Here is a 22,741-nt window from a genome sequence, read left to right on the forward strand (position 1 = left end):
CGATTGCGCACCTCGCTGGCTGTGCTTACCAAATTGCCATCTTCTGTGGGATCAGGCGTCACATTCCTAAAAATGGAAACAGAGTATGAGAAATTGAGAACCCCTAGTACTCCCTAGTGTCCAATGGAATAGCATCGTAAGTTCTGAAACACACGCGTCTTCTGGCAATGACACAATACTATTTTATTTTTTACCCGGTATTATAATTGTTTAACAACATGTTGATCGAACCACAGTTAACGAATACAAGGCTAGATTTTGGCAAGCCTCCCACGAAACAAAATCCCGTAAGTTTTTATTGAACAGCAGTTTGACAAAATAATCATAACTTAACCTCACTCATTGTTGTTTGAACTTTAGATTTTGCAGTCCCTGGGGGTCCCGCACATTGATTCTTTCAATTACTTGCTTCAAGACGGCATTTTCGAAGCTGTTGAAAATCTTATACCAGTGCACTTACTCCTTGCCAATGGTGATAAAATTATTTTGACTATTGAAGATGTTTCTATTAGTCCTCCAACGTTACCTACCGGAACAATCGGCGTTAAGACTCACCAAATATATCCATCTGAATGTCGTCAAAGAGGTTCCTCTTATAAAGGAAAACTTACCGCCAAAATAGGATGGTCTGTCAATGGTGTACCTCAGGAAACCATTCTCAAAGACTTGGGAACAATTCCCATTATGATTAAGGCAAATATCTTCCAGTACTACATATACTATTTTCTCCTTAGCTTCTTACAAATCTGCGATGATAAATAGAAACACAATCAGATTGTGTCCATACTTATAACAGATGTTCTCATGTAGTCAGGATAAATTCACTAAATCAATGGCACTATTAAATTCTTGCCCGAATTTCAAATTTGAACAGGGTAGGAAATATGATTTATGGATCAAGTTATTAAATCTTGTACCAATATTTTAACTTGCAAAACATCAGATAGTGTGTTTTCTATTACTTAAAATGGACTATACCCTTTAACTTATAAAACTAGCTACCGGCATTGTCAGCTAAAGGTGCCCACGTTGATTGTGGCTGTTTAACTATGGCAGATGGGAGTACAGCTTTGTAGTTATTATCTTGTCGTCGCTCATACAAAGCTGTTACTTTTGTAGAATTATTGCTATAAAACTGTCCAGCATTACCCTATTCAAAAGAAGCTCAATGTATCTGGCTACCACGATTGTATGCTACATTTAGCCTCATACTAAGATTACCTTCTTAATTTCCTTGACAGTCAAATTCTTGTAATCTTCACAAAATGAGTCCATCAGAATTAGTAGCACATGGGGAACATGAACAAGAATGGGGTGGTTACTTCTTGGTGAAGGGCCTTGAGAGAATTATAAGAATGCTACTGATGACTCGAAGAAATTATCCAATTGCCATCAGAAGGTCGGGTTGGAAAGCTCGTGGGGCTCAATTTAGTGATCTTGGCCTCCTGTTAAGAAGTGTTAGAGATGATAACACAGCCACTGTAAGTGATCTTACTCACATTCAATAAGTGTAACTAGGATTTTACATAAATGGTTCGAAGATAGGTTCAGTAAAATTGTTAATGTTTGTGATTTAAAAATGTAGATACATGTACACTGACAAAAACTTCACGTTTAACAATTCATATGATGGTATATTTTTATCTTATATTTCAGAATAACTCATTGCATTATGTAACAGATGGGACTGCTAAGCTGATGTTCGCCCATCGTAAAATTCTGTATTATGTTCCCTTAATCTTGATGCTGAAGTGCTTAGTTGATGTCTCCGACAAATATATATTCAGTCAATTAACAGCTGGCTACGACGACGATCTTTATTTCACAGGTTGTGTGCTTAACATGTTAAGAACAATACATGAGGAGGGCTTGCATTCTCATGAACAGTGCAAAGCATATTTAGGAAAAATGTTCAGAATAAAGTTCTACGAGGTACCACAGGAATCCCCAGACTCTGAGATTTGTGACTTTATTATAAAGTATGTTTGTCTTTACATTTTCAAACTTTTCAATTATTATCCAAAGAATTCCTCAATGTGTAACAGAGTTCTCAATGATCGGCTTTACTATTTCTTCAATTTTGTGCTATATACCACTTATAAAATGAATATTGAAGTATAGGATTTCACTGACACATGTGCTTTATCATTTTGACTTATCATTCTTATACGACTCTAAAATTGCAGACACTGTGTTGCTATTCACCTGGATAATCCCATGGATAAATTTAATCTATTGGTGTTCATGACCCAAAAGCTTTTTAACCTTGCTGGTCAGAAATGTGCAGTCGAAGGTGCAGATGCTGTCATGATGCAAGAGTGTCTCCTTGGTGGCCACTTATATTTACAAGTTTTAAAAGAAAAATTACAAAATTGGCTTTCTGTGCTCAAGTTGTGCATTATGAAGCGTCCTAACAGTACAAGTGATAAATACAAATTAACGTTACGTATGTATTGCATATCTAAAAAATGGAATCTTATGATAATATTTTATAAACAGTCATCATTTTTTCATCTGAAAACTGACCAAAAATATTTGCACGGGTATACAGAGGAGATACTGGCAGCATTAAAATTCAGTGGTACGTTTGAATCACAGATGGAAAATTTCATATCAACTGGGAATATAAAATCATCTACAGGACTGGGATTAATGCAGGATACAGGTCTTACCATAATAGCAGAGAATATTAATAGAATGCGTTATATGAGCCACTTTAGAGCCATTCACAGGGGTGCATTTTTCCAAGAAATGAGAACTACTGAAGCTAGACAGCTGCTTCCTGATGCTTGGGGTAAATGCTGTCGATTTTTAAGAATTCATTTATCAACAATTTACTTCAAATTTTGGGCAGAATTGACATCATTACTATATTCTTCTGCAGGTTTCATATGTCCTGTACACACACCTGACGGTGCTCCTTGTGGTTTGCTTAACCACTTGACAATGAACTGTATTGTGACAAAACATCCAGATAAGAAGCTGCAAGCTAATATACCATCTGTGCTTCTTGACCTAGGGATGAGCCCGCTTGCTACCTCCGAAAATATTCGAAATTCGTATATTGTGATGCTTGATGGAAAAGTGATTGGCAGGCTGCAAGCTAACATAATAGAAAAAGTGGTCAATAAACTTCGTATTCTGAAAATTGATGGAAATAAGGTAAACCGTTATTTCATTGTACATTTGTTCAGATGAAAGATCTCAATCTATAATTGTTAAATTAATAGCAATTTACCATTTTTTAAAAGCTGTAGCATTCTTGAAAAGTGATTGAGATCAACTTTGAAATTTTCACTTGAATTATTTTACGCAAGAATGTTCTTTTAATCGATGTAACTTATATGTAAAAGTTATGTGTGAGATTGCTGAAGATATTTATTGTTACTAACCTTTCACATTCTCTTATAGAGTCTTCAATAAAACTATGATATTTTCTACGATACTTAAAAAGTATTTATGTGTACTTCTAGGTGCCTCCAACAATGGAGATTGTTGCAGTGCCCAAGAAGGATGGGCCATCGCAGTATCCAGGGTTATTTTTGTTCACTGGGCCAGCTCGCATGATGAGACCTGTGATGAACTTACTTGTTAAGAAAATTGAGCTTATTGGCACGTTTGAACAGGTCTACATGAATATTTGTATCACAACCGAAGAAGCATACCCAGGGGTATTGATTAACATATGTGTATATTATTGGTGAATGGAGATTGAAACATCTCGCCATTGAATTTTTTGCAAATTTTGAATAAGTGTGAAGATGTAATTGATTTTCAGTTAACAACTCACCAGGAATTATCAAAAACAAGTTTTCTCAGCAATTTGGCATGTCTCATTCCAATGCCAGACTGTAATCAGAGTCCCAGAAACATGTATCAGTGCCAGGTAAATTCCCTCGCTTTTTTAAATTTTTACGTAAATCACACACTTGGTTTTCTGTGTCAAATATGTTGTGACTTTCATCGAGACAAATTTGTTAATATTTTTTGCTGACATCGCATGTAATAATTCTTATAGATGGGAAAACAGACTATGGGTACTCCATGTCACACTTGGCAACTTCAAACAGAAACTAAATTATACAGATTACAAACACCAGCAACACCGTTATTCAGACCAGTGCATCACGACAACATCAACTTGGATGACTTTGCTATGGGAACTAATGCAATAGTAGCAGTTATATCTTACACAGTATGCTTATATTGTTAATAATGCCTCGTTTCTGACTGTGCTACCAAAAATTATAGTGCAGGGCTTTGCTTATGTAATGTTGAAATGCATTGGATTATTCTATGACAATTATAGGGCTATGACATGGAAGATGCCATGATAATAAACAAATCTGCCTATGAGCGTGGTTTTGCACATGGAATGATTTACAAATCTGAATTTATCGACTTGAAAGATCCAAAAAGCTATTTTGGTCGAGATCCAGATAATTCAAAACTTGCAGATAAATTAGATCCTGATGGTTTGCCATTTTCTGGGTCCACTATTAGAGAAGGAGACCCTTATTACAGGTAACTAGATTAGAATGGTAAAAAGTGAATTTTCATGTATTCGATTCACTGACACGCCATTTCTATTTGGCTTCACATTTCATAGTTATACAAATAAAATAAAAATATCAAGCATGAATCAATTCATAACCAGAAATTTTTTTCCAGCTACTACGACGTAGACAAATCTCGTTATATAATTGGTACATATACTGGTAAAGAATTTGTCTATGTGGACAATGTAAAACTATGTGGTACTCTTCACACCAAGATTCCACGACGAGCTTGCATAACTTTCCGTGTACCTGTAAGTATATTTCTGATTTTTAAGCAATTTAAGATCAAATCATTTAATGCCATACTGTGCAAAGTATATTATTGCTGTTCTTTGAATAGATGCTTCATTGAATGATATGAGTTCCCACTATCAAATACAACTTGACTCAGAGATATCAGTATTAGCTAACACAGTTTAAAAAACTACCCAGATGGTATTAGTAATACTATTTTTCAGACAAGTCACCTAAAACAACTTGATGTATTTTAAGTACATGTTAATAATATTGTTATCAGTGAGTAAGTTTCTATTATAACAACAAATTTCAGCGCAATCCAAGTGTGGGGGATAAGTTTGCTTCGCGAGCAGGGCAGAAAGGTATTTGCTCACAAAAGTGGCCTGCAGAAGATTTACCCTTTACTGAGACAGGATTAATTCCAGACATTGTGTTCAACCCACATGGTTTTCCTAGCCGTATGACTATTGGTAAGTTTTCATGTTATCCATCTAATTATTCTTGGTTTGTTTGAAAATGGCTTACTTTTTTTTTCCACAAAGTGATGACTATGATCTACTTAAAGTATTATGAAAATATTTAAATCCACAAAAACTAAGAACATTTTCGCAGTATGTCAGTATAATAAACAATTTTAACGGCATTTTCTTTTTCCAGCTATGATGATTGAAGTTATGGCTGGAAAGTCAGCAGCTGTGCACGGCTTTGTCCATGACGCGACACCATTCAGGTTTACAGAAGAGGATACGGCTGTTGATTACTTTGGAAAATTGTTAGAAGCTGGTGGTTATAATTATTACGGTACTGAACGAATGTATTCTGGCGTTGATGGACGAGAAATGACAGCTGACATCTTTTTCGGAGTAGTACATTACCAAAGGCTTCGGCACATGGTGTCTGACAAGTGGCAGGTTCATATCCTAATGATTACTCTAAAGAAATGGGTCTTAGGATTATCATATCTCCATCATTTTCCATACAGAAAATTATTCTATCATTATGACAAAATTTAGGCTTATGCGGTATAAAACATATTACAGAAGTAAACTTTCTATCATAACTTTTGTTAATATATGTACAGCTTGTAGCTTTTCTAACTTATCAGCCTTTTTATTGCATAAAAACTAGGATTCAGTCGTTTTGCTTTGGGATTATTGTGGCAGGCTCTTTGAACTTATTCTCTGGGTGTCACAATTACTGTTGTTACCTTAGGTGAGGAGTACTGGACCAGTTGATGTACTAACTCGACAACCAATAAAAGGACGTAGAAGAGGAGGTGGTGTGAGATTTGGGGAGATGGAACGAGATTCTCTCATATCTCACGGATGCTCCTTCTTACTTCAAGATCGGCTATTTCATTGTTCTGATAAGATCACGGTAAGTGAATCACTTATTATTACGTCAAGTATTATCTAGTACAGCTAATTTAATTACTTATTGCAGACACTGGTGTGTCAGAAATGTGGGACTTTGCTCGGCCCTGTAACAGAGTTGGTATTGAACAAGATGGGAATGGGTGATCAAAGGACAAGGTGTCGCTTGTGCAAAGATGACGGGGCAGTAGGTGAAGTCGAAATACCCTACATCTTTCGATACTTAGTTACACAATTAACTTCATGTAATATAAATATCAAGCTTGCGATTGGTGAAAAGTAATGTATAAAGTGATTAATAAATTGTCAGACGATCTGCCTGTTATGACTCAATGAACAAAAAATGTTTGCCTTTATATCCATGTTTTTGGTGATTTTAAAATTTGCCAACTTAACCAAAAACCAGAAATGTTTATATAATGAATTAGAATTAATTTGTAATTATTTTTTAATACGTGGAATAACAATAACATAATATGGAATACCTATTAATTTTCAACAATAACGAATAATAAGGTCAAGAAAGGTCATCCGCTCAAGTCATCAATTCATTTGTTGACTCAATAATTTGAAAGTTAGTATTAATTCTTCGTGGCGGTAATCGAAATTTTCAATTCATATGGTCAATAATATTTAATTCAAGTTCAACTACTATTTTACAATTCATTCTTTACTGCTACTTATAAGAGTAGGTATAATTATTATATTATACAATCACCACTCATATCATAAGGCTATGATCATAGAGATATTTATAATATTCATATGTACATAAGAATTTAATACTTTCTGACGCGCGATCAAACCATCTAGTATAGCTTATTATGCACAGTAAAAGTAAGAAATAACGAGTGAAGTAATGCAATTACCAATTCGTAATCGACCCTTTATAGCGTAAAAGGTCGTTCTTCTCGTATTTAACGGAAGAAAAACTTTGATAGTGTTTATTTTTGCAAAAATTTGACAAGTTATTGCTTGAAGTCTTTGCCGCGAAAATAAATGTGGAATGTTGCTAATAATTTAAATTGATATTACTTAGATTGCCTGATAAATTTTGAATCATAATGACTCCGAAAATGTGAATCATCATTGTTTGACATAACGTGTCGGAAAAACTGAACAGTATAGAAGGTAGTATAGGATAGAAAGTGTTTAGGCTTTAGCAGGAACCTGAGCCCCTCCTGATCCTGGCATACCAGTTTGTTCCTTCTCCAATTGCTTGCCAAGATACTCCCTATAAAAAGAAACGGTTCTTTGAACTTATTATTTAACACTAGACAATTTTTGAAATTTTCAGCTTAAGCAGTTAGGTCATTCATCATGTAATAAACAAATATAAAAATCTTGGAAAATGTGACAAGATATTGAATACACACCAATTGTGTACCATCAGCTTTTGAACTGCAAGAAGAGCTTCATAGCGAACATTAGGATCTTCATGTCCAAGCAACTGCATTACACGTTGCTTGCCACCCAACTGTTCAATAACACTGTGAAATAAATTAGCTTATTTTAAACAGTATAATAATAAAAACTTGTAAGGACCAAAGTAAGTTTTTCTAAATCCAGTAAGCAAGTTTCATCTCAAATTCATAATAAAAAATGTTGAATCTTTATTCAAAGAATTACACTGCAATGAATGTACACGAACATTAAGGTAATCTCTTAAGGCAGGTTCATAACCTTTGTGCTTGAGCACCTCCCGAGGTGAATTCTGACTGATTCAAGGCCACCAGTGTCGTCTGCTACGCAAGTTGAATATATGGTAGCAGACGACACCAGTGGCCTTGAATCGATCAGTATCCATCTCAGGAGGTGAACATAGAAAGGGGACTGCGCTCAGATACACCTGGACGTTCCTCACTAGCGACACTATGCTACGCACTTCTTTTTAACTCGCATCATAGCTTATACATAAAAGCTTATGCATTAGAGATTAATTTGGAAGTTACTTTTCCCATAATCATTTGGACAAAATATTCAGAGCTCCAAAGACAACCGTTAATTTATCATACTAACATTCTATTTACTTACAGGCATTGTTAATACATTTGATAAACATCACAATCCTTTTGAAACAGACAACTTGTCATTCATAATTCTATAAATCATATTCATAAAAATTGAAGCAAAGTAACGTATTTATACTCACTGTTTTCCACGAGGATAGTGGCGCACATACTCTCCGATGTCAAAACTGGCAACACTAAGAACAAGTGGGTCTTTGCTAGTCTCCAATAGGTGAACCAGTATGCGTAATAGTTCATAATTTTTCTCATTAAGACGACTAGCATTCTCCCTCCAAAATTTGGCTGACTTGTGGACTGGTGACCACTCAAGCCGACCAGATTTGACTTCAGTAGCATATTCGTCAAATGAACTCAAATCTTGAACAGACGCCTGTAGTCTGTCGTTCAAATATTCAATGTCTTCAGTTATGTCTTCATCATCAAATTTGCGCTGCTCTAGGATGGAGAGTTGCTTCAATACTTTGCACTGGACCATAGCAATGCAATGCTCTTTCGCTACCTGGCCGTCTTCAACTTTCTCGATGAGGTTCTATCAACAAAATAATAAGTTATTTACTTGGACTTAAACCTGACACATGGCAACAATCTTAACAAAACTTAAGATAGATTAGTGACTAGTGTTCAGTTAGAAACCCCATAAAAGAAATTGTTAAACTGCAGATGATAAAAAGACAATTGTGTATTGAACAAGGAATATTTTTTAACTCTGGCCACTATATCCTGTAGTAACTGCTCTTGGACCGCCCCATCCCTAAGTGTAAGTGCACAATGCCAACAAATATTCCGCGTATGATGGACAAAAATAACTGTCACATACGATAATGGAATAAGGAAAGAAATTCTTGTAAACCGGATGAAGTATAATGATGCATACACATGAATTTGGAACGATACAGAAGGGGAAAGTGAGGTGGAATTTATAATGATGATTTTTGTTCTTACTTACCCTGAACACTGCCAGAATGATGCGAGTCACCTTTTCCTTGACAGAGTCACTGAGAATATCAGCAAGAATGGGAATTACATTGAACCTGGTGAAACGGAAGAAAAATTGTTGTATTTCATCACTGGATTGAGTAGATTATCTTTGAACAACTCTAGTACAAAGAAATAGAGACAAAGAAAAAGAAAGTATAATTTATTATCGACTATGAGAGAAAAAGGAGGAGATAGAATAAAGTCAGGGGAGAAACGTAAAGCCTAAAAGAGGTAGAAGAGGAAAGACTTTAGAACAATGTCAAGAGTAAGAGAGGTAAAATAAATTATCTGGACGATAGAATAGGCACTGACAGAGAAACGTAGAGCGTGAAGAAGGGAAAAGAGTCGTAGTAGCAATAAATCGCAAAAAGAAAAAGTAGGAGGAAAAGAAAATGGGATAGTATGCGAGGGAAAAAAGGGAAAGGGGAGGGAAGGGAATATAATAATATATAAAATAGTACTTGTGTTATACATGCAGCGAGGAGAAAAGTTTATGTTTATGATATAATATGTATATGTATTTATAAAATAGTTTTGTGTTATATAAGAATGATAAAGATTTATTTTGTTATATTTTATAAGTGAATGTGAAATATTTAGTGTATGGAGGTATTTATTATAGAAATGAAGTAGGTAGAATGGTAAAGATAAGATGTAACAGTTACTTGTAAATCTATAAAGGCACACAAAGAAGTGAACTACTACTGTTATTGACTATGGCAAAACGTCTTACTTGTTCATCTTCTCAGCAAGAAGAGGGTTGAACGTCAAAACCCACAAACAGAATATCAGTTGATATTGGACTTGAAAGTTTACCCTTCCAGACAAAACGCTCAAAAGTGTAGAAATTCCATCGACAGAAACAAAGGCGAATCGGTACTCGTCAATCCTCAGCATCATTTGCAGACAACGAGCAACAGATTGAATATATTCGTTGTTCTGCAGGAAAAGTTAAAAAATTGTTGATTACACAATTTTTCAATCTCAATGTTTATTCAACTATAAATTGCAGTTCTGTCCATCTTGTGATTTCATAGTTTCTATTGGCTGAATTTATGATTATAACAGAAAATATTTTCGTGATATAAGTGATATCTCTCCAAGTTCCTCCTAAAATGTAGCAGAAATATATTATTATTGATATACGTATTTGATTCTAAGGAGGAATTCAATTTTCTGTCCACGGATTGGTACACAGTTCTTCTGAACTTACTGTTATTAAAATACCTCAACCTCTGAAAAATTTGATACATCTTAGAATATAGCAGAAGTTGAAATGCTAGATAATACTTTTTAAATTTCCACTAAAAGTAAGTACATGAATTTTGGTAATAGCTAACACAATCTACCAAATGAAATGTAAAATGTTATGTCGTTATTTTATATTTGAAATTTTTTTTGTGAAATTAGATCGCCTTTCAATGAATGCTGAAATTCTCCTGTACATTTGTATTAATATTTGGTAGATTAGTATCCGCTCAACCTCCGTTTAAAGAAGTATTCTACTGAATTAGAATGAATTTTACCTAAAATACCATAATTCGGGAAAACGCGCAATTAGAGTTCTAAATTACTTCCAATGACCTAAAATTATATTAGCTGTAAGGAAAATGCAACGGGCAGTGCAAGTGTATGCGAATAAAATCGTGCAAGTGTTATTGTTGTGTGTTCACCAATGATGTGCTACTCAGTTTAAAAACTCTAAGCACTTTCTTTTTTAAACGTGAAAATGATAAATATCATGCAACTGGAGTTACATAAAATAAGAATGATGAAGTAAATAATGAAATAAAATGTAAATTTCAAACATAATTAAGAGAAATGTAGGAAAATAGAAAATAGTAGACCAAAATTTCCGTTTTAGCATCAATTACAAACAAAGAGTATATGACATGCAATGTGGAATGAAAAATACTTGAATGAATATTTTGCAATAACAGTTGTCTGCAGATTGCAAAAAAATTTGTTTACATTCGCTACACAGAGGCCTTCTCACGCACTAAGTCACTTGATAGATGTTTGATCAAGTAGATTTCAACGGGACTATTTTCATACTATAAATCAATTAAGGATTGAGTAGAAGTTTACTTTTGAACAGTGATCAGAGAGGTCAGACCAGCCTAGGTATATAATAAACTATCAGAATTATCTAACAAATTGCGAAAATTTGATATGATGAGTTGTTATGGAACCAACCGGGTTCTGCAATTCATGCAGTTCATTGGAATCTCCAGCTTCGTTGGGTGTGATGTCCTGTACTATCTCTGCATGCAAGCTTGCCTCCTGAAGGGCCTCAAACTAAAAACCCATTCGATTTATCCTCCATCCAAGTTCTATCTATTTTTAAAAAATCCCATAACCTCACAAAAAAAGCAACATTGACACGCCTTCCCTTGGCACTAAATGCTAAAATACTGCGCGTGTCTATTGAAACTGTAATAATTAATTTCAAAAATTCTATTACATTTTTATGATAATCGATGTGAAAATGAATATTGCAATAATGAAATACAAGGTGTAAATTTGACATCTGATTCGCATCAGGTTACATGAACCTACTAAAGATATCATTACTTTTTGTATCCTGAGCTATGGTGATACTAAACTTATAACCCATAAATTGAAAGAGAATTTGAAAATAATAAAACGAAATAGTATATTGAAAACAATTATATGGTCTTGAATAACTCTCCAAGTACCTCCAACAATTACTTTATGCGTCATAAAGGTAATTTTATTATTCCTAAATGTTTCTGGCACAAGCTAGTGTATGTTAATTGTGCGAGCTGAAGCCAAGCAAGGAAGCATGCATTTAAGCAAGTAATGGTCGGACTAGACTATATCTAATTCTACCACAATTAAATGCATATAAGTAGTATTTTAGACAACTAAAAATTCTGAAACAAACAATACATTAGTGATGGATATTTACGTGTAATTTACATATAATTTTAGTTGGAATTGAGAAACGCAACTCCTGTTCACAGTAAAACTCGCAAATTGTGACAATACAAGATTTTTCAATGGCATGTTTAACTGACGTCATAAAAATTGTTGTCATCAAACATTGGTATTTCAATTTATATTAGGTCAAAGTTTATATACCGCACCAAAACTCACGTTAAGTTTAAGCTGATCCTTTAGCCAAGTGAGGTAAAAGTGGAGATCGGTTTTCTCCATAATTTCATGGCTCCAGCAAGCTATCTTAGCAATGATACGGGACGTCATATTCATGATGAATCCATCTGGTCTATTCAGTAGATTCAAAAATGGTCCCCAAACAGATTCTCGCTTGCGAGACGAGTGCTCACGGAATATTTCAACACGATTACGATCCTCCTACATTATAAGATTTTTAATCACAGTATCTTATATATATATTAAATAATAAATCAAGCTGTAATGGTTTTGGAACTGGTTACCTGATTATCAAAGTAGATAATTATAGCCCTACCTGTAACATATCATCAATCATAATGAGAATATACTGGATAGTTTGATCCTTCGAAACGTGGCCCAATAGATTTAGGAAGGTTTTAGCTGCTTGGCTTGGATTTTCTTTTAATTTTGCTTCACGTGCTGCCGCATCGCTGGTATCAAAGGCAACCACAAAGTCATAGTCCTCCTTTGAGATCATCTGAGATCTATATTTAACAGTGATATAAAAACTTATTCATCGAATTAAACGAGTGAAGAACATAGATAAAGTTCTTATTTTGTTACACTGGACCTTTTGTTCATCAGACAGTTTCCAACACTGTGACTTAATAAAATTCAACAGATAGCTATTGGAAACGTAAAAAGAAGTAATCCCAAAAGCAATAGATATATGGGCTTAAATCTGTTTAATTCAATTGGTCTTTACAGTACTTTTAAAAAAATCAGAGGTAATTATGAATTCGAGGTTTATATAGAGTCACACTTAAAAAAGCAAGATGAGCTATATGTCCGACAATCACATTTCTTGGGTTATACATTGATTATTATTTGAAACAGATACGTAGAAAATAGTTTGAACTTACTGGAGATACGATTGCCAGTTGATGCGTTGGTTCCTTATGTCCGTAGCCTGCTGCTGCAGGACACTCGTCGCGGCGAGCATGTCTGTAAATGAACGCAATAGAAACTAATTGACCGGTTTATAACAAGGCATTGAAATTTTACACAATATCGCATTAGTCACCATTCTAAAAATAATGACTATATACAGCAAAATACAATTGTATATCATTGCCTTAAGTGCAAGATAGATTTGTTAAAGTGGGAGGGGCACTGTTGGGTTGGAACGGGTCAGCGTTATACGCACCTATTTTCTCGTCGGGAAGAGCGGGAATGATGTCCCTGATGGCTGATCTGTCTGCCATAACTCTTAATTTTCACTGACTACTCGGTTTTTGTCAAAAATCCGCCTTGAACAGGCGTTTTCCGCTTATTACAGAAAATATTCAGCCAAGCTCGAGCTTGTACTGATCGCTCTTTTATCGGCACTCAGCTGCTCGATCACAAGACTACGATAACCAGGCGAACCAACCAGATAGAAAGTCCTACGTATCAATGAGCGATCGCGAAAGCCCGTTGGAAAAATAAGTAGATATAATCAATCGGTTACAATTGAATTCTTGTCTGATGGTCTACGTTCACCGAAGTTGCAGACTCTTTTTATTAAGACTATTGCCAATGTTCTTGTGATGTGCTGTCGCGATATAGATATTTCATTTCTGCATGTTTGACGCACGTTTAAAACACGGATCTCATATCATGCGCAAGCGCGTGGGGAGAACATATCTTCATATGGTGGTGTCGGTGGTGTCGGCGTTAGAAAGATATTTCAAACATTTTTACCCGTAGATTTTTATATGAATTATAGTTATTTTTACCCCTCATCTGTTTTCACATATTTCAAGATCACTAACTTACCCAGACCTGTCGTACTTTCTCAACCGCAACCGACCGTATATTCCAATCGTTCCACGAAATTGTCGATTTTGAAATGTTGAGTGCTACGGTTATTGAATTCAATTATTTTTGGATTATAGTCTGCAATTATATCACCGCAAGTCATACGCTATGAGACCAGCACACGTACAGTTTTAACACGGTAAAAATGGAAAACGTGGAGTTATTATTTTTCGACACATTTTCGCACGATATCTCCGAGGTACGTTGTTAGAGGTTATGTGTACGCTTCATAAATAATACGTATATTTCGCCGACTAGCTATTCAGAATTTTTTTCCTTTCGTCTCAGGAACTTAATTTGGACCTTGTGCAATTTCCTAAGCCCGTGTTCATTAGTGAGGTTCGGATAATACCTCTAGGAGCTCGTGTTCAGGCAGACTTTCCAGGAGGCGTCCGGCTAGGGTGAGGAGATGTTACTCTTAATCATTGTTTCTGTCAAATTGCTGCAAAATGACGAAAAATTTAACTATTTTTATTTATTTTCCAGAGCAACTAATCCCTCACAGTTTGAAATAGAATTTTTTGTAAATGATTTGAGTAAACCTGGAGCTTCTACCTTCGAGTCACTGGGAGGTTTAGAATACAAACAAAACGTTCACATTCAGCTGGAATGTGAACGCAAACAAATACCCACTGATGGACTTGTCTTACGCGGGTGGTATACAACCATTACTTTGGCTGTCTACGGTACTCTCACAAAAAGCCTGAGTAATCCCCCGGAAATACCTACTCCAGCTGCCAACTCAACAGTATGCGTTAGCGGATCGGAAGAAACCCCAGAATGCGCAGCTCAGATACCTGAACAGTCAGCTGAATGGTATTATGAAAATCCACAGCCTGCAAATTCCACGGTTTGTAGTTTACTCATATTATTGTCTGTTAGGAGTAAATTCCTACGATCGCTTGTCAACTTGAAGAGACCCCAACTAGCCCAAAGTAATGACTTTCAATTAATAGTTTTCAGCCACCACAGGGTTTGTTTTCCATAGCAATATCTTTCCTTTGATTTCACTGGACACCACCTAGTCACTTCAAATTCATAAATAAAATGAAATTGGCTTGAAAAATTTTTCACATACTTGGAAAGAAAACCTTCGAGTTAGAAGTCCCTACTGCTCCGAAATTACACGGAAAATAATTTGGAGTTAACTGTGTATCCTAATAATACATTTTCAATTCTGTAATAACACATAAAGCTAAATGATCAAAATTTTTGCTGTCAGGAAACCTGTGTCGCAGCCACGCCATCCCCACCTGTACAGCCAATACAAACAGTTGATCCGTCAAGGAATGTAGTTCCAGAACCTGTGGCAACTGTTGCAGCAGAACAGTGGGAAGAACATCCTGGAAATGCCTTGATAAAAATGGGCAAACGGCCTTCTTCTCCCCCTTCAGAATCTTTAGTTTCACTAAGTCCAGAATCAATTTCTGCAGAAGAAGAAGATGGAGATAGAGATGGAATCGAAATAGGAACTGTAGAGCCCTTTGAACCAATCCTCAGTGATGAAGATATAATGGCTGATGATGCCCCACCAAGTGTAGATTATGAATGTGACATTACACAAGTACTTAATCAGTATTCTCTAACACCGCCGGATCTACTGGAACTAAACAAGCCTGTGCTACCTACAGGCAAAAAAAATTCTGATGACGGTGCTACCCTTGATCGGCATCAGAAAATGTTGTGTGCCATCACAAAATCTGTGTCCAATTTCGCCAATGCTTCTGGGCAAGAGAAAGAGACATTTGTACACAATTGTGAAACAATGTGTTCAATGTTAAACAATATGGATCTGGGCAAGGATGATTTAAAGGATTTTACAAAAGTTGTTGATGCAGGACTTGATATGGATTTAGCTCGCAGCCATCCTCAACCTGCGTATAAGGTTCGCCATATAAAAGTTGGCGTTCGATTAGCTGAAGCATTATGCAAAATTCCTCATGGGCCAGCAGTATTATTGGATGTGAAAGCTCCGTCTCGATTACTACATCTTTGTATGCAAGAGAATGTTGCACTTCCTGTGAAATTGTCAGCACTAAGAGCGCTGGATGCAGCTTTAATAAGCCCCGAAATTGTTGCGGAATTTTCAACTCCAAACAGTAACTTGTACAAGCTCGCATTGGAAATGCTAGACACAGCAAAGCTAGCTCGACTGAAGTATGCTCTGAGCTCATTATTGAGGAAAGTACATGTATATGAGTTACTTGCTGAAACGACTGAACTCACAGAACCCGCTGTGTCCGAATTAACAAATGCATACATGTTTGCTCCAACACTTATGTCCCAACCAAAACGACAATTGCCAGCAAGCGCACGAATAGAATTTGAACGCGAGCCGGGTGCACATAGCCATTTGATAGCGTATTTCTCACACCACAAACTTATGCATCGAGTTCTTTTGGCTCTTATTTCTTCTAAATCTAATGTCTGTCTGATAAAAGCTGTTCGCCACTTTCTCTTATGTCTCGCCGAAACCACTGAAGGTCTATTATATCTTTTAGATGTCCCCGAAATTACAAAGATGATTTTGAGAGCTTTACACTACGATCGTCCTGGGCTTGGTTGTCTCCTTGCTTGGCGACTTCAGGTTGTTCAGTGCTTGATTTCTCTGCAGAGTAATGACTGGACATATTTAAAAAAATTACATTCATTCTTGGCTTATCCTGAAGGTCTACGTGCAATCATTACAGTTGTACCTATGGACAAATTCATAGAAATTCTGTTGCCTCATTTGTCAGATGTTGCTCTAGGAGAATTTGCGGCAGAAATAATCTCAATGATCGTACGCTACTCGGATCACGTCGAGATCTTTCGAAATCGTGCTACTGATATCCTGGAAAAATCAAGGAATCACTCAGTCTTAAGAGAAGTTACATCCTATTTAACAATAGCAATGCAGCGTACTAGTTGGGATTACAGTGATGTGTCGTCCTTAGTAACTGTTATCCGTAAGCATTCGAATAGAGCCCCTTCATTGCCTGGGGAACTGGTCACTGCTTGTAGAATACTCGTCTATTTGATCTTCCCATCAAAAAACGACTCTGACCCAATGGAACCTTATATCGAGCTGAAGCACTGTAATGCTTTGACACAATTATTTGCTGCTGGAGGCCTTCCTGCTCTCCTTACAGTTATGACAAATGTTGCTGAATTTTACGAACAACCTTACTTACATCGAGCTGCTTTGACTGGTAGAAGAGGTTTGGCTTTGGTGGCTCTGCTCCTACCCTGTGTTAAACTAATAGGTGCTATGTTGGATCGGCTAGTTAAATGTATGGCTACAGATTTCAAAGATTTGACAGCAGTAGTCCCTCTGCTTGGTGTCTATTCTTTAGTTGAAGCCATGCCAAACACACGATTCGTTCGTAATCTTTCGAATGAAATTGTTGAAACACTATTAGTGTTTACAAGAGCGGTTGACGCAGATGGCTCAGGAAATGTTGCTAAATCTTTATGGACACAAATGTTGGGGGAAGTATTGAAAATGGTTGCCTTGAGTCCATGCAATTTCGTGCCTGGTCTAAAACTTTTGGAACGATTGCTTCCTCCAATTTTGAGTTTTAAAGAAATTCCTCCTGAAGATATTCCACGTATGTTGGGACAAAGAAAACTTTGGTCTGCACATTTACAAGCCCAAGCCGCTAACTTGACCGAAACGTTACGTTTGCTTTGCAACAGCTGGAATATTGATTTGTTGACATTATTGTCTAGCGTTTGTAAGCAGCTGAGCGACCTCGCTGCACCAACTGCTCTATTGGTTGGAAGGTGCTTGCTAGATAGCGTACTAGCTGCAACACCGTTAGAAAAAAATATACCAGTATTAGTGTTGCTGGGAGATCTCCTAAGACATGCTCCATTAAAAGCAACGTTGCTGACTTTGACTAGCCCTGCGGCAAGAGCACAAGTTAAATCTGATCAACGTTACCCACCTGTAATTGAACTATTATGCTCCACTCTCAAAACTACTTCAGACAATTTCTTGCAACGCGAAATCTTGGATATTCTTGTAACTCTGTGTGATTCAACTTTGAGCCTGATAGACTTGGATGCAAGTGAAACGTTTGAAAAGCGATTGACCCATTCGGTGCCTAGCAAAGAACCACTACTTGCCATTATTACAACACTTATTGAAATTTTAGCAAATGCACCTAAATATCAACTCGATATCTTGAAGCATACTTTGAATGTGCTAATATCTTTAACAGCACACAATTATGGACTATATCATGTCAAAAGCTGTCTAGAAAGTCATCCTGCAGCATTATTTGAGTTGTTGGAACATGTGTCAAATTTGGATGATGGCGACGAGAATAAAAAATGTGTCTCAGGAGTAACCGTCACATTTTTGGAGTCACTAATTTCCTGCAAATCGCCAACTAGAACTTTATTTTTGCATATACAACAGCTAGCATCTCTAATTTCGTGGAGTAAAATTAATCATCCGTTAGAAAAATATGAAGACACAAAAGACTTAGTGGAGGCTCTGAAGAACGTTGAGCAAAAAGAAGAGAAGGAATCAATACCTGAAATGTTGGAACCTCTACTTCCAACTCCCGAAGCATTGCTAAATCAATTTTCACAGAGATCTTTTGGCCTCATCACCCGCCCAATAAAACGATCAGAAAAGTTAATGTTTGGGCCAAATCACCAGCCGTTGCATGAAATTGCAGTTGACCTTTTAACTTTGGCCACTGAGCTGTTACCAGCTGATTTTAACTTACTATCTGAAACACAACGCTTGTGTACCAAGGCACCACCTGATGATACGAATCAATCTGTACAACCAAAAGCTCAAATAGACAGTCAAGATAATCGAGATCCGCAAAAATCCAGTACTTCCACTGCTAAAACAAAGCAGCCATTTGGTAAGACAATTTTCGTTATACCATATGAATCGAAAAAAAGTTATTGATTAATAATGATTAATAATAAATGCATGAAATTTTTTTACTTTGTTTAGTAACACCAATGCGAGGAAGAGCTCAATTTGCGAATTCTATGAGGGGAGGGCCTGCAGCTGGTGGGGTTGGACGTGGTGCAGATCCGTTCCGGTCAAGACCACCTAATACTTCAAGACCACCTTCTCTTCACGTAGATGATTTTGTTGCCTTAGAGACTTGTGGAGCGCAGCCCACAGGACCTACAGGCTACAACAAAATTAGCATTCGTGGTCCATGTCCTTCTAGAGGTGTTATGGTTGGGTCGGGAGGCAGAGGAAGATCTTGGTTACCTGAAACTCGGCCACCATACCTTCGCTAATCATTTTTAGACTTGCTATAGCTATGGTTGTACTAAAGATATCGCAGAAATACGGCAATCTATTTTTCTATGGCATAATGAATGCTTTGACCGTCATATCGCCGAAAGAATTATGTAGTCTTGTGGGTCGCCGACTTCAAATATTTCGCTCATATAATCTAAATACAGTTTTTAGGTAATTGTCACTTCTCATCCAAGTGCTCTATCCGACCAATTTATTTCTAACTATTGTAAAAACTAATATGCAGTATGTTCCACTTATCTTATTCATTAGATGTGTAAGTAAATATGTACATATTATTTCCAGCACATTTGTTTTACTGTTTAATGAGAAGTAAAATCAAAAACTTTCTTTTTCTTATCTGGTGAAGATTCCTTCATTTCCTTTAGCCATTGAGAATACACACGTTTAAAGTTTTCGTATTCCCTCTTTAATGATTTCTTTACATTATTGTCATCCTCCTGCAACATGAGATTCAAAATTGAAAAAAATTCACTTTGGTAAAGAATATTTTTTTATAAATTGTATAAGTGCATAAAAAGTATGAGCTATGACGACAAGAGGGATTGAACTTGGAAGTTGGGAAGACTTAACTGAAGTAAAAAGTAACTTCTACTTATTTGTAGCATTTGAAAATTTTAAATGATGTAACAAAAGTTTTTCTATCGAAACTAATGAATTTTTTTTTTTTTTTCAAGTTTGAGCGCTGCGAAGAATACATAAATTTATGATTCTTAAGCTAGCCACCGATAGCGAGTCTCCAATTCACAAAAACCTCATATACGCAGTGATTTTCATGGAAAAACCGTCAAATCAATAGCGTTTTAACATCTCTAATACTTATCTACTGATTAAAAAGATCTGATCATGAAAAACAAATACAAACTTTCAGTGAATCGGCAGCTAACTTCAGTTTCGTCATGAATTTTCGAAATCCCAATAGCTCAAATTTTCATTAATGTCCATCAGTAATACATACCTTGGTTCTGATTATTTCAGCTGCTTTCTTGTTCAGTAAATCTAAGGTCTTATATATTTCGGGACTGGGGGTTATTTTCTCAGACTGCATTTTTTGCATTAGTTCTATGATCAGACTAAATTGTAGGCGCTGAGCTGCTTGCCTGAGAATAGCTCCCATAATTTGTACATTTAACCTGTGCCCGCTTAATTCCATACCCTCAAATAATTCTCTGACTTGTGCAGGCGTGGTGCAAGTTAAGGCCAGTACGCCCCACGTCATTATATTTGGTTGAAGATTGTCCTGCTCCATCATCGATAAGACTTTCTGTTGACACAAATTTGAGATTGAGTATTGGCTTTTTTTAATACTAAACGAAATCAAGTATTTTGGTGATAACCTGATTTTCATTTTGGGAAACTATATTTATTTGTGAACAAGAATCACATTACTTCATCCATATAGATTGATCTACACTGCGAAGTTTGTTGCCAAATGATTGGGTTTGAAGTAAAGTACAATAAGGATTACAAAAAGCATTCTGTTCTACACACCAACAAAGATACTATTATTCAAACTACTTAAATACCTATACTTCATGCTAACTCGACATATATTTTAATTAATTTTGCTTTGTGTATTGAAAAAAAAGTGTAACAGGTGCTTGCAATCTCTGACCGTCTATTCAAAATCCATTAATATAGTGCATTACTTCATCATAAGGTTCTTACCAGGGCATTTTGATAGTCAAATCGGAAGCTTTTTTTTTTAATCAGTAAATTGTAAAAGTCAACATCCAGTTCTACTCCAACAGACTTTGCATAATTGATGACACTCTTCTCGGCTAACTCGCTGCCAGGAACGAGCTCCATGAGATATGTTATAGTTTTTATGTCTGCCTTGACTTTATCATTTTCCATTTGACTAATAAAATTTCCAATACCACCCATTAGGAGTAAATTCATTTGTGAAGAAGAACTTTGTATATTAGTCAATGGTAGCGGATCATTTGTTTTTGCAATGGCTGATTCAGGAGTCAATTTAGTTTCAATATCGGCAAGTAACTCAGTATTGTTTGAGTCATCAATAAGTGGTATGAGCTGACCAACTTGGGGCGGATGAGCCAATAAATTTGTTCTATCCACATAGGCAATCATTGCTGGCTCACTTTTCTTTGTCTCTGGAAATGCAACCAAATCTTCAACTTTTAAGTTTCCAAGTTTGCAGTCCCTAGCTGATCTGAGTAAAAGATTGTAGGTATATATGTCTGGTTTTAATTTACGATGACGCACAAGATGCCAAACAATAAGAGCATGTCGAAAACCAGCTTCTTTGTCTGTAATTGAAGCTTGTAAAAGGAAATTACATGTGCTGATACCAATTGTAATTTTCTTATCATGCATTTCATCGACTAGTTGAAATGCTTCGAGAATCTTTCCATGACGACCATAGGCCTTTACCATGGCATTATAGTGCACTGGATTCATTTCGATTCCTTTTTCAATCAATATTTGCCTCAAATGAGTCAATTTCTCCAAGGCCAGTTCACTGTTTGTGCAATTGGCACATGAATTCAGCAAGCTGACATAGGTGGCTAGAGTCGGTTTCAACGTCTGTTTTTTCATATTATTATACAAGCTGAAACATTTTTTCACATTTCCTCGCATAGCAAATGCCCTTATTAATAAATTATACATGTAATTTGTTGGCTTGTTACGCTCATCCTTCACTCGGTCCAAGACTTTTACAGCATTATCCAAATCCTCTGAACCGATATGCTTCTTTATCAAATCGGCGTAATTTCCAGGAGTTAGAACTGAACGACGTGGTGGTTTTGTTTCATTTCGTATGAATTCTTCCTCCTTTTTATCACCCCAGTCCAACTCAACTTTTTCATACCTCCTATCGCCTAAGGTTCCAAACGTGTCAGCGTTTTCTTGCAAATTTTCCGAAGCGAATGCTCTTGATGATATCGGATGCATCAAAGCTTGCTTAGCTTTACGAATGGCAGATAAATTATTCGAAGTCGTAGTGGAGGTACACTTACTCCAAGATTCACCGAACCTCTCATTGAAAGTAAGATGTGAATTATGAATGAACGCTTGACTGACACAAAAATAAGATTTTCTTTCCAATAGGTTAAGATTCAATTTACCGGCAAGGATACTCAAATGTGCGTTATTGACTGTACCCTTCGAAAATGCTAAGTTCAATTTCGTGGTCAGCATTTTGTTCGGTATTAAGTGTACATGTTCATTAGGCGAAATTTGCTATTTGCTATTACTTTACTTCAAGTAATTGCATGGCTGATATAAATTTCAATTATCCGGCTGCACTTGAGATATAACCTAACAAAATCCTTACAAATCATGCAGTTTGAGTTTCAT

General features: G+C 36.2%; 4 protein-coding genes across 7 annotated transcripts; 2 read left to right on the forward strand and 2 right to left on the reverse strand.

The window, feature by feature from the left end:
- Window positions 1-131: 131 nt before the first annotated feature.
- LOC124416475 (DNA-directed RNA polymerase I subunit RPA2) lies at window positions 132-7,113 on the forward strand. The gene is made up of 16 exons (XM_046897589.1): window positions 132-287; window positions 361-693; window positions 1,242-1,481; window positions 1,657-1,979; window positions 2,187-2,446; window positions 2,552-2,794; window positions 2,885-3,162; window positions 3,474-3,671; window positions 3,779-3,886; window positions 4,019-4,195; window positions 4,310-4,524; window positions 4,672-4,810; window positions 5,110-5,266; window positions 5,454-5,707; window positions 6,009-6,173; window positions 6,240-7,113. Exons 1-16 carry the CDS (start codon window positions 219-221, stop codon window positions 6,450-6,452), a joined length of 3,372 nt encoding a protein of 1,123 aa, XP_046753545.1. The 5' UTR covers window positions 132-218; the 3' UTR covers window positions 6,453-7,113.
- On the reverse strand, window positions 6,644-13,683 carry LOC124416477 (V-type proton ATPase subunit H). Of its 2 annotated transcripts, XM_046897592.1 has the most exons (10): window positions 13,484-13,683; window positions 13,200-13,281; window positions 12,632-12,821; window positions 12,298-12,516; window positions 11,374-11,475; window positions 9,911-10,116; window positions 9,146-9,230; window positions 8,322-8,728; window positions 7,546-7,659; window positions 6,644-7,403 (listed from the first exon to the last, which is right to left on the reverse strand). In XM_046897592.1, the coding sequence occupies exons 1-10, from the start codon at window positions 13,539-13,541 to the stop codon at window positions 7,322-7,324; spliced, it is 1,545 nt and encodes a 514-aa protein (XP_046753548.1). In that variant the 5' UTR covers window positions 13,542-13,683; the 3' UTR covers window positions 6,644-7,321. The 2 variants fall into 2 exon arrangements, with proteins under 2 accessions (XP_046753548.1, XP_046753549.1); XM_046897593.1 differs by lacking the exon at window positions 11,374-11,475 and having other exon boundaries at window positions 13,484-13,682.
- A 282-nt stretch (window positions 13,684-13,965) lies between these two features.
- On the forward strand, window positions 13,966-19,583 carry LOC124416474 (protein virilizer). Of its 3 annotated transcripts, none has more exons than XM_046897587.1 (6): window positions 13,966-14,335; window positions 14,425-14,537; window positions 14,623-14,986; window positions 15,359-16,475; window positions 16,638-19,001; window positions 19,097-19,583. In XM_046897587.1, exons 1-6 carry the CDS (start codon window positions 14,282-14,284, stop codon window positions 19,393-19,395), a joined length of 4,311 nt encoding a protein of 1,436 aa, XP_046753543.1. In that variant the 5' UTR covers window positions 13,966-14,281; the 3' UTR covers window positions 19,396-19,583. The 3 variants fall into 3 exon arrangements, with proteins under 3 accessions (XP_046753543.1, XP_046753544.1, XP_046753542.1); XM_046897588.1 differs by having other exon boundaries at window positions 16,887-19,001; XM_046897586.1 differs by having other exon boundaries at window positions 15,359-19,001.
- Window positions 19,584-19,695: 112 nt separating this feature from the next.
- LOC124416476 (pentatricopeptide repeat-containing protein 1, mitochondrial) lies at window positions 19,696-22,726 on the reverse strand. Its single transcript, XM_046897591.1, has 3 exons — window positions 21,086-22,726; window positions 20,376-20,681; window positions 19,696-19,857 (listed from the first exon to the last, which is right to left on the reverse strand). The coding sequence occupies exons 1-3, from the start codon at window positions 22,580-22,582 to the stop codon at window positions 19,720-19,722; spliced, it is 1,941 nt and encodes a 646-aa protein (XP_046753547.1). The 5' UTR covers window positions 22,583-22,726; the 3' UTR covers window positions 19,696-19,719.
- Window positions 22,727-22,741: the final 15 nt, after the last annotated feature.

This window comes from Diprion similis, chromosome 2, assembly GCF_021155765.1.
Source record: "Diprion similis isolate iyDipSimi1 chromosome 2, iyDipSimi1.1, whole genome shotgun sequence".
Classification (NCBI taxonomy): domain Eukaryota; kingdom Metazoa; phylum Arthropoda; class Insecta; order Hymenoptera; family Diprionidae; genus Diprion; species Diprion similis.

Coding starts and splice junctions, on each gene's coding strand:
- LOC124416474 (XM_046897586.1), top strand. CDS start 14,282: ATGGAAAACGTGGAGTTATTATTTTTCGACACATTTTCGCACGATATC. Junction 14,538..14,622: donor CCAGGAGGCGTCCGGCTAGG/GTGAGGAGATGT, acceptor TTTATTTTCCAG/AGCAACTAATCCCTCACAGT. Junction 14,987..15,358: donor CACAGCCTGCAAATTCCACG/GTTTGTAGTTTA, acceptor TTTTGCTGTCAG/GAAACCTGTGTCGCAGCCAC.
- LOC124416475 (XM_046897589.1), top strand. CDS start 219: ATGTTGATCGAACCACAGTTAACGAATACAAGGCTAGATTTTGGCAAG. Junction 288..360: donor CTCCCACGAAACAAAATCCC/GTAAGTTTTTAT, acceptor TTTGAACTTTAG/ATTTTGCAGTCCCTGGGGGT. Junction 4,811..5,109: donor GCATAACTTTCCGTGTACCT/GTAAGTATATTT, acceptor AACAAATTTCAG/CGCAATCCAAGTGTGGGGGA.
- LOC124416477 (XM_046897592.1), bottom strand. CDS start 13,541: ATGGCAGACAGATCAGCCATCAGGGACATCATTCCCGCTCTTCCCGAC. Junction 13,282..13,483: donor TCTTCCCGACGAGAAAATAG/GTGCGTATAACG, acceptor GTTCATTTACAG/ACATGCTCGCCGCGACGAGT. Junction 10,117..11,373: donor TGCATGAATTGCAGAACCCG/GTTGGTTCCATA, acceptor CTTTTCCTGCAG/AACAACGAATATATTCAATC.
- LOC124416476 (XM_046897591.1), bottom strand. CDS start 22,582: ATGCTGACCACGAAATTGAACTTAGCATTTTCGAAGGGTACAGTCAAT. Junction 20,682..21,085: donor TTGACTATCAAAATGCCCTG/GTAAGAACCTTA, acceptor TTGTGTCAACAG/AAAGTCTTATCGATGATGGA. Junction 19,858..20,375: donor CTGAAATAATCAGAACCAAG/GTATGTATTACT, acceptor CTCATGTTGCAG/GAGGATGACAATAATGTAAA.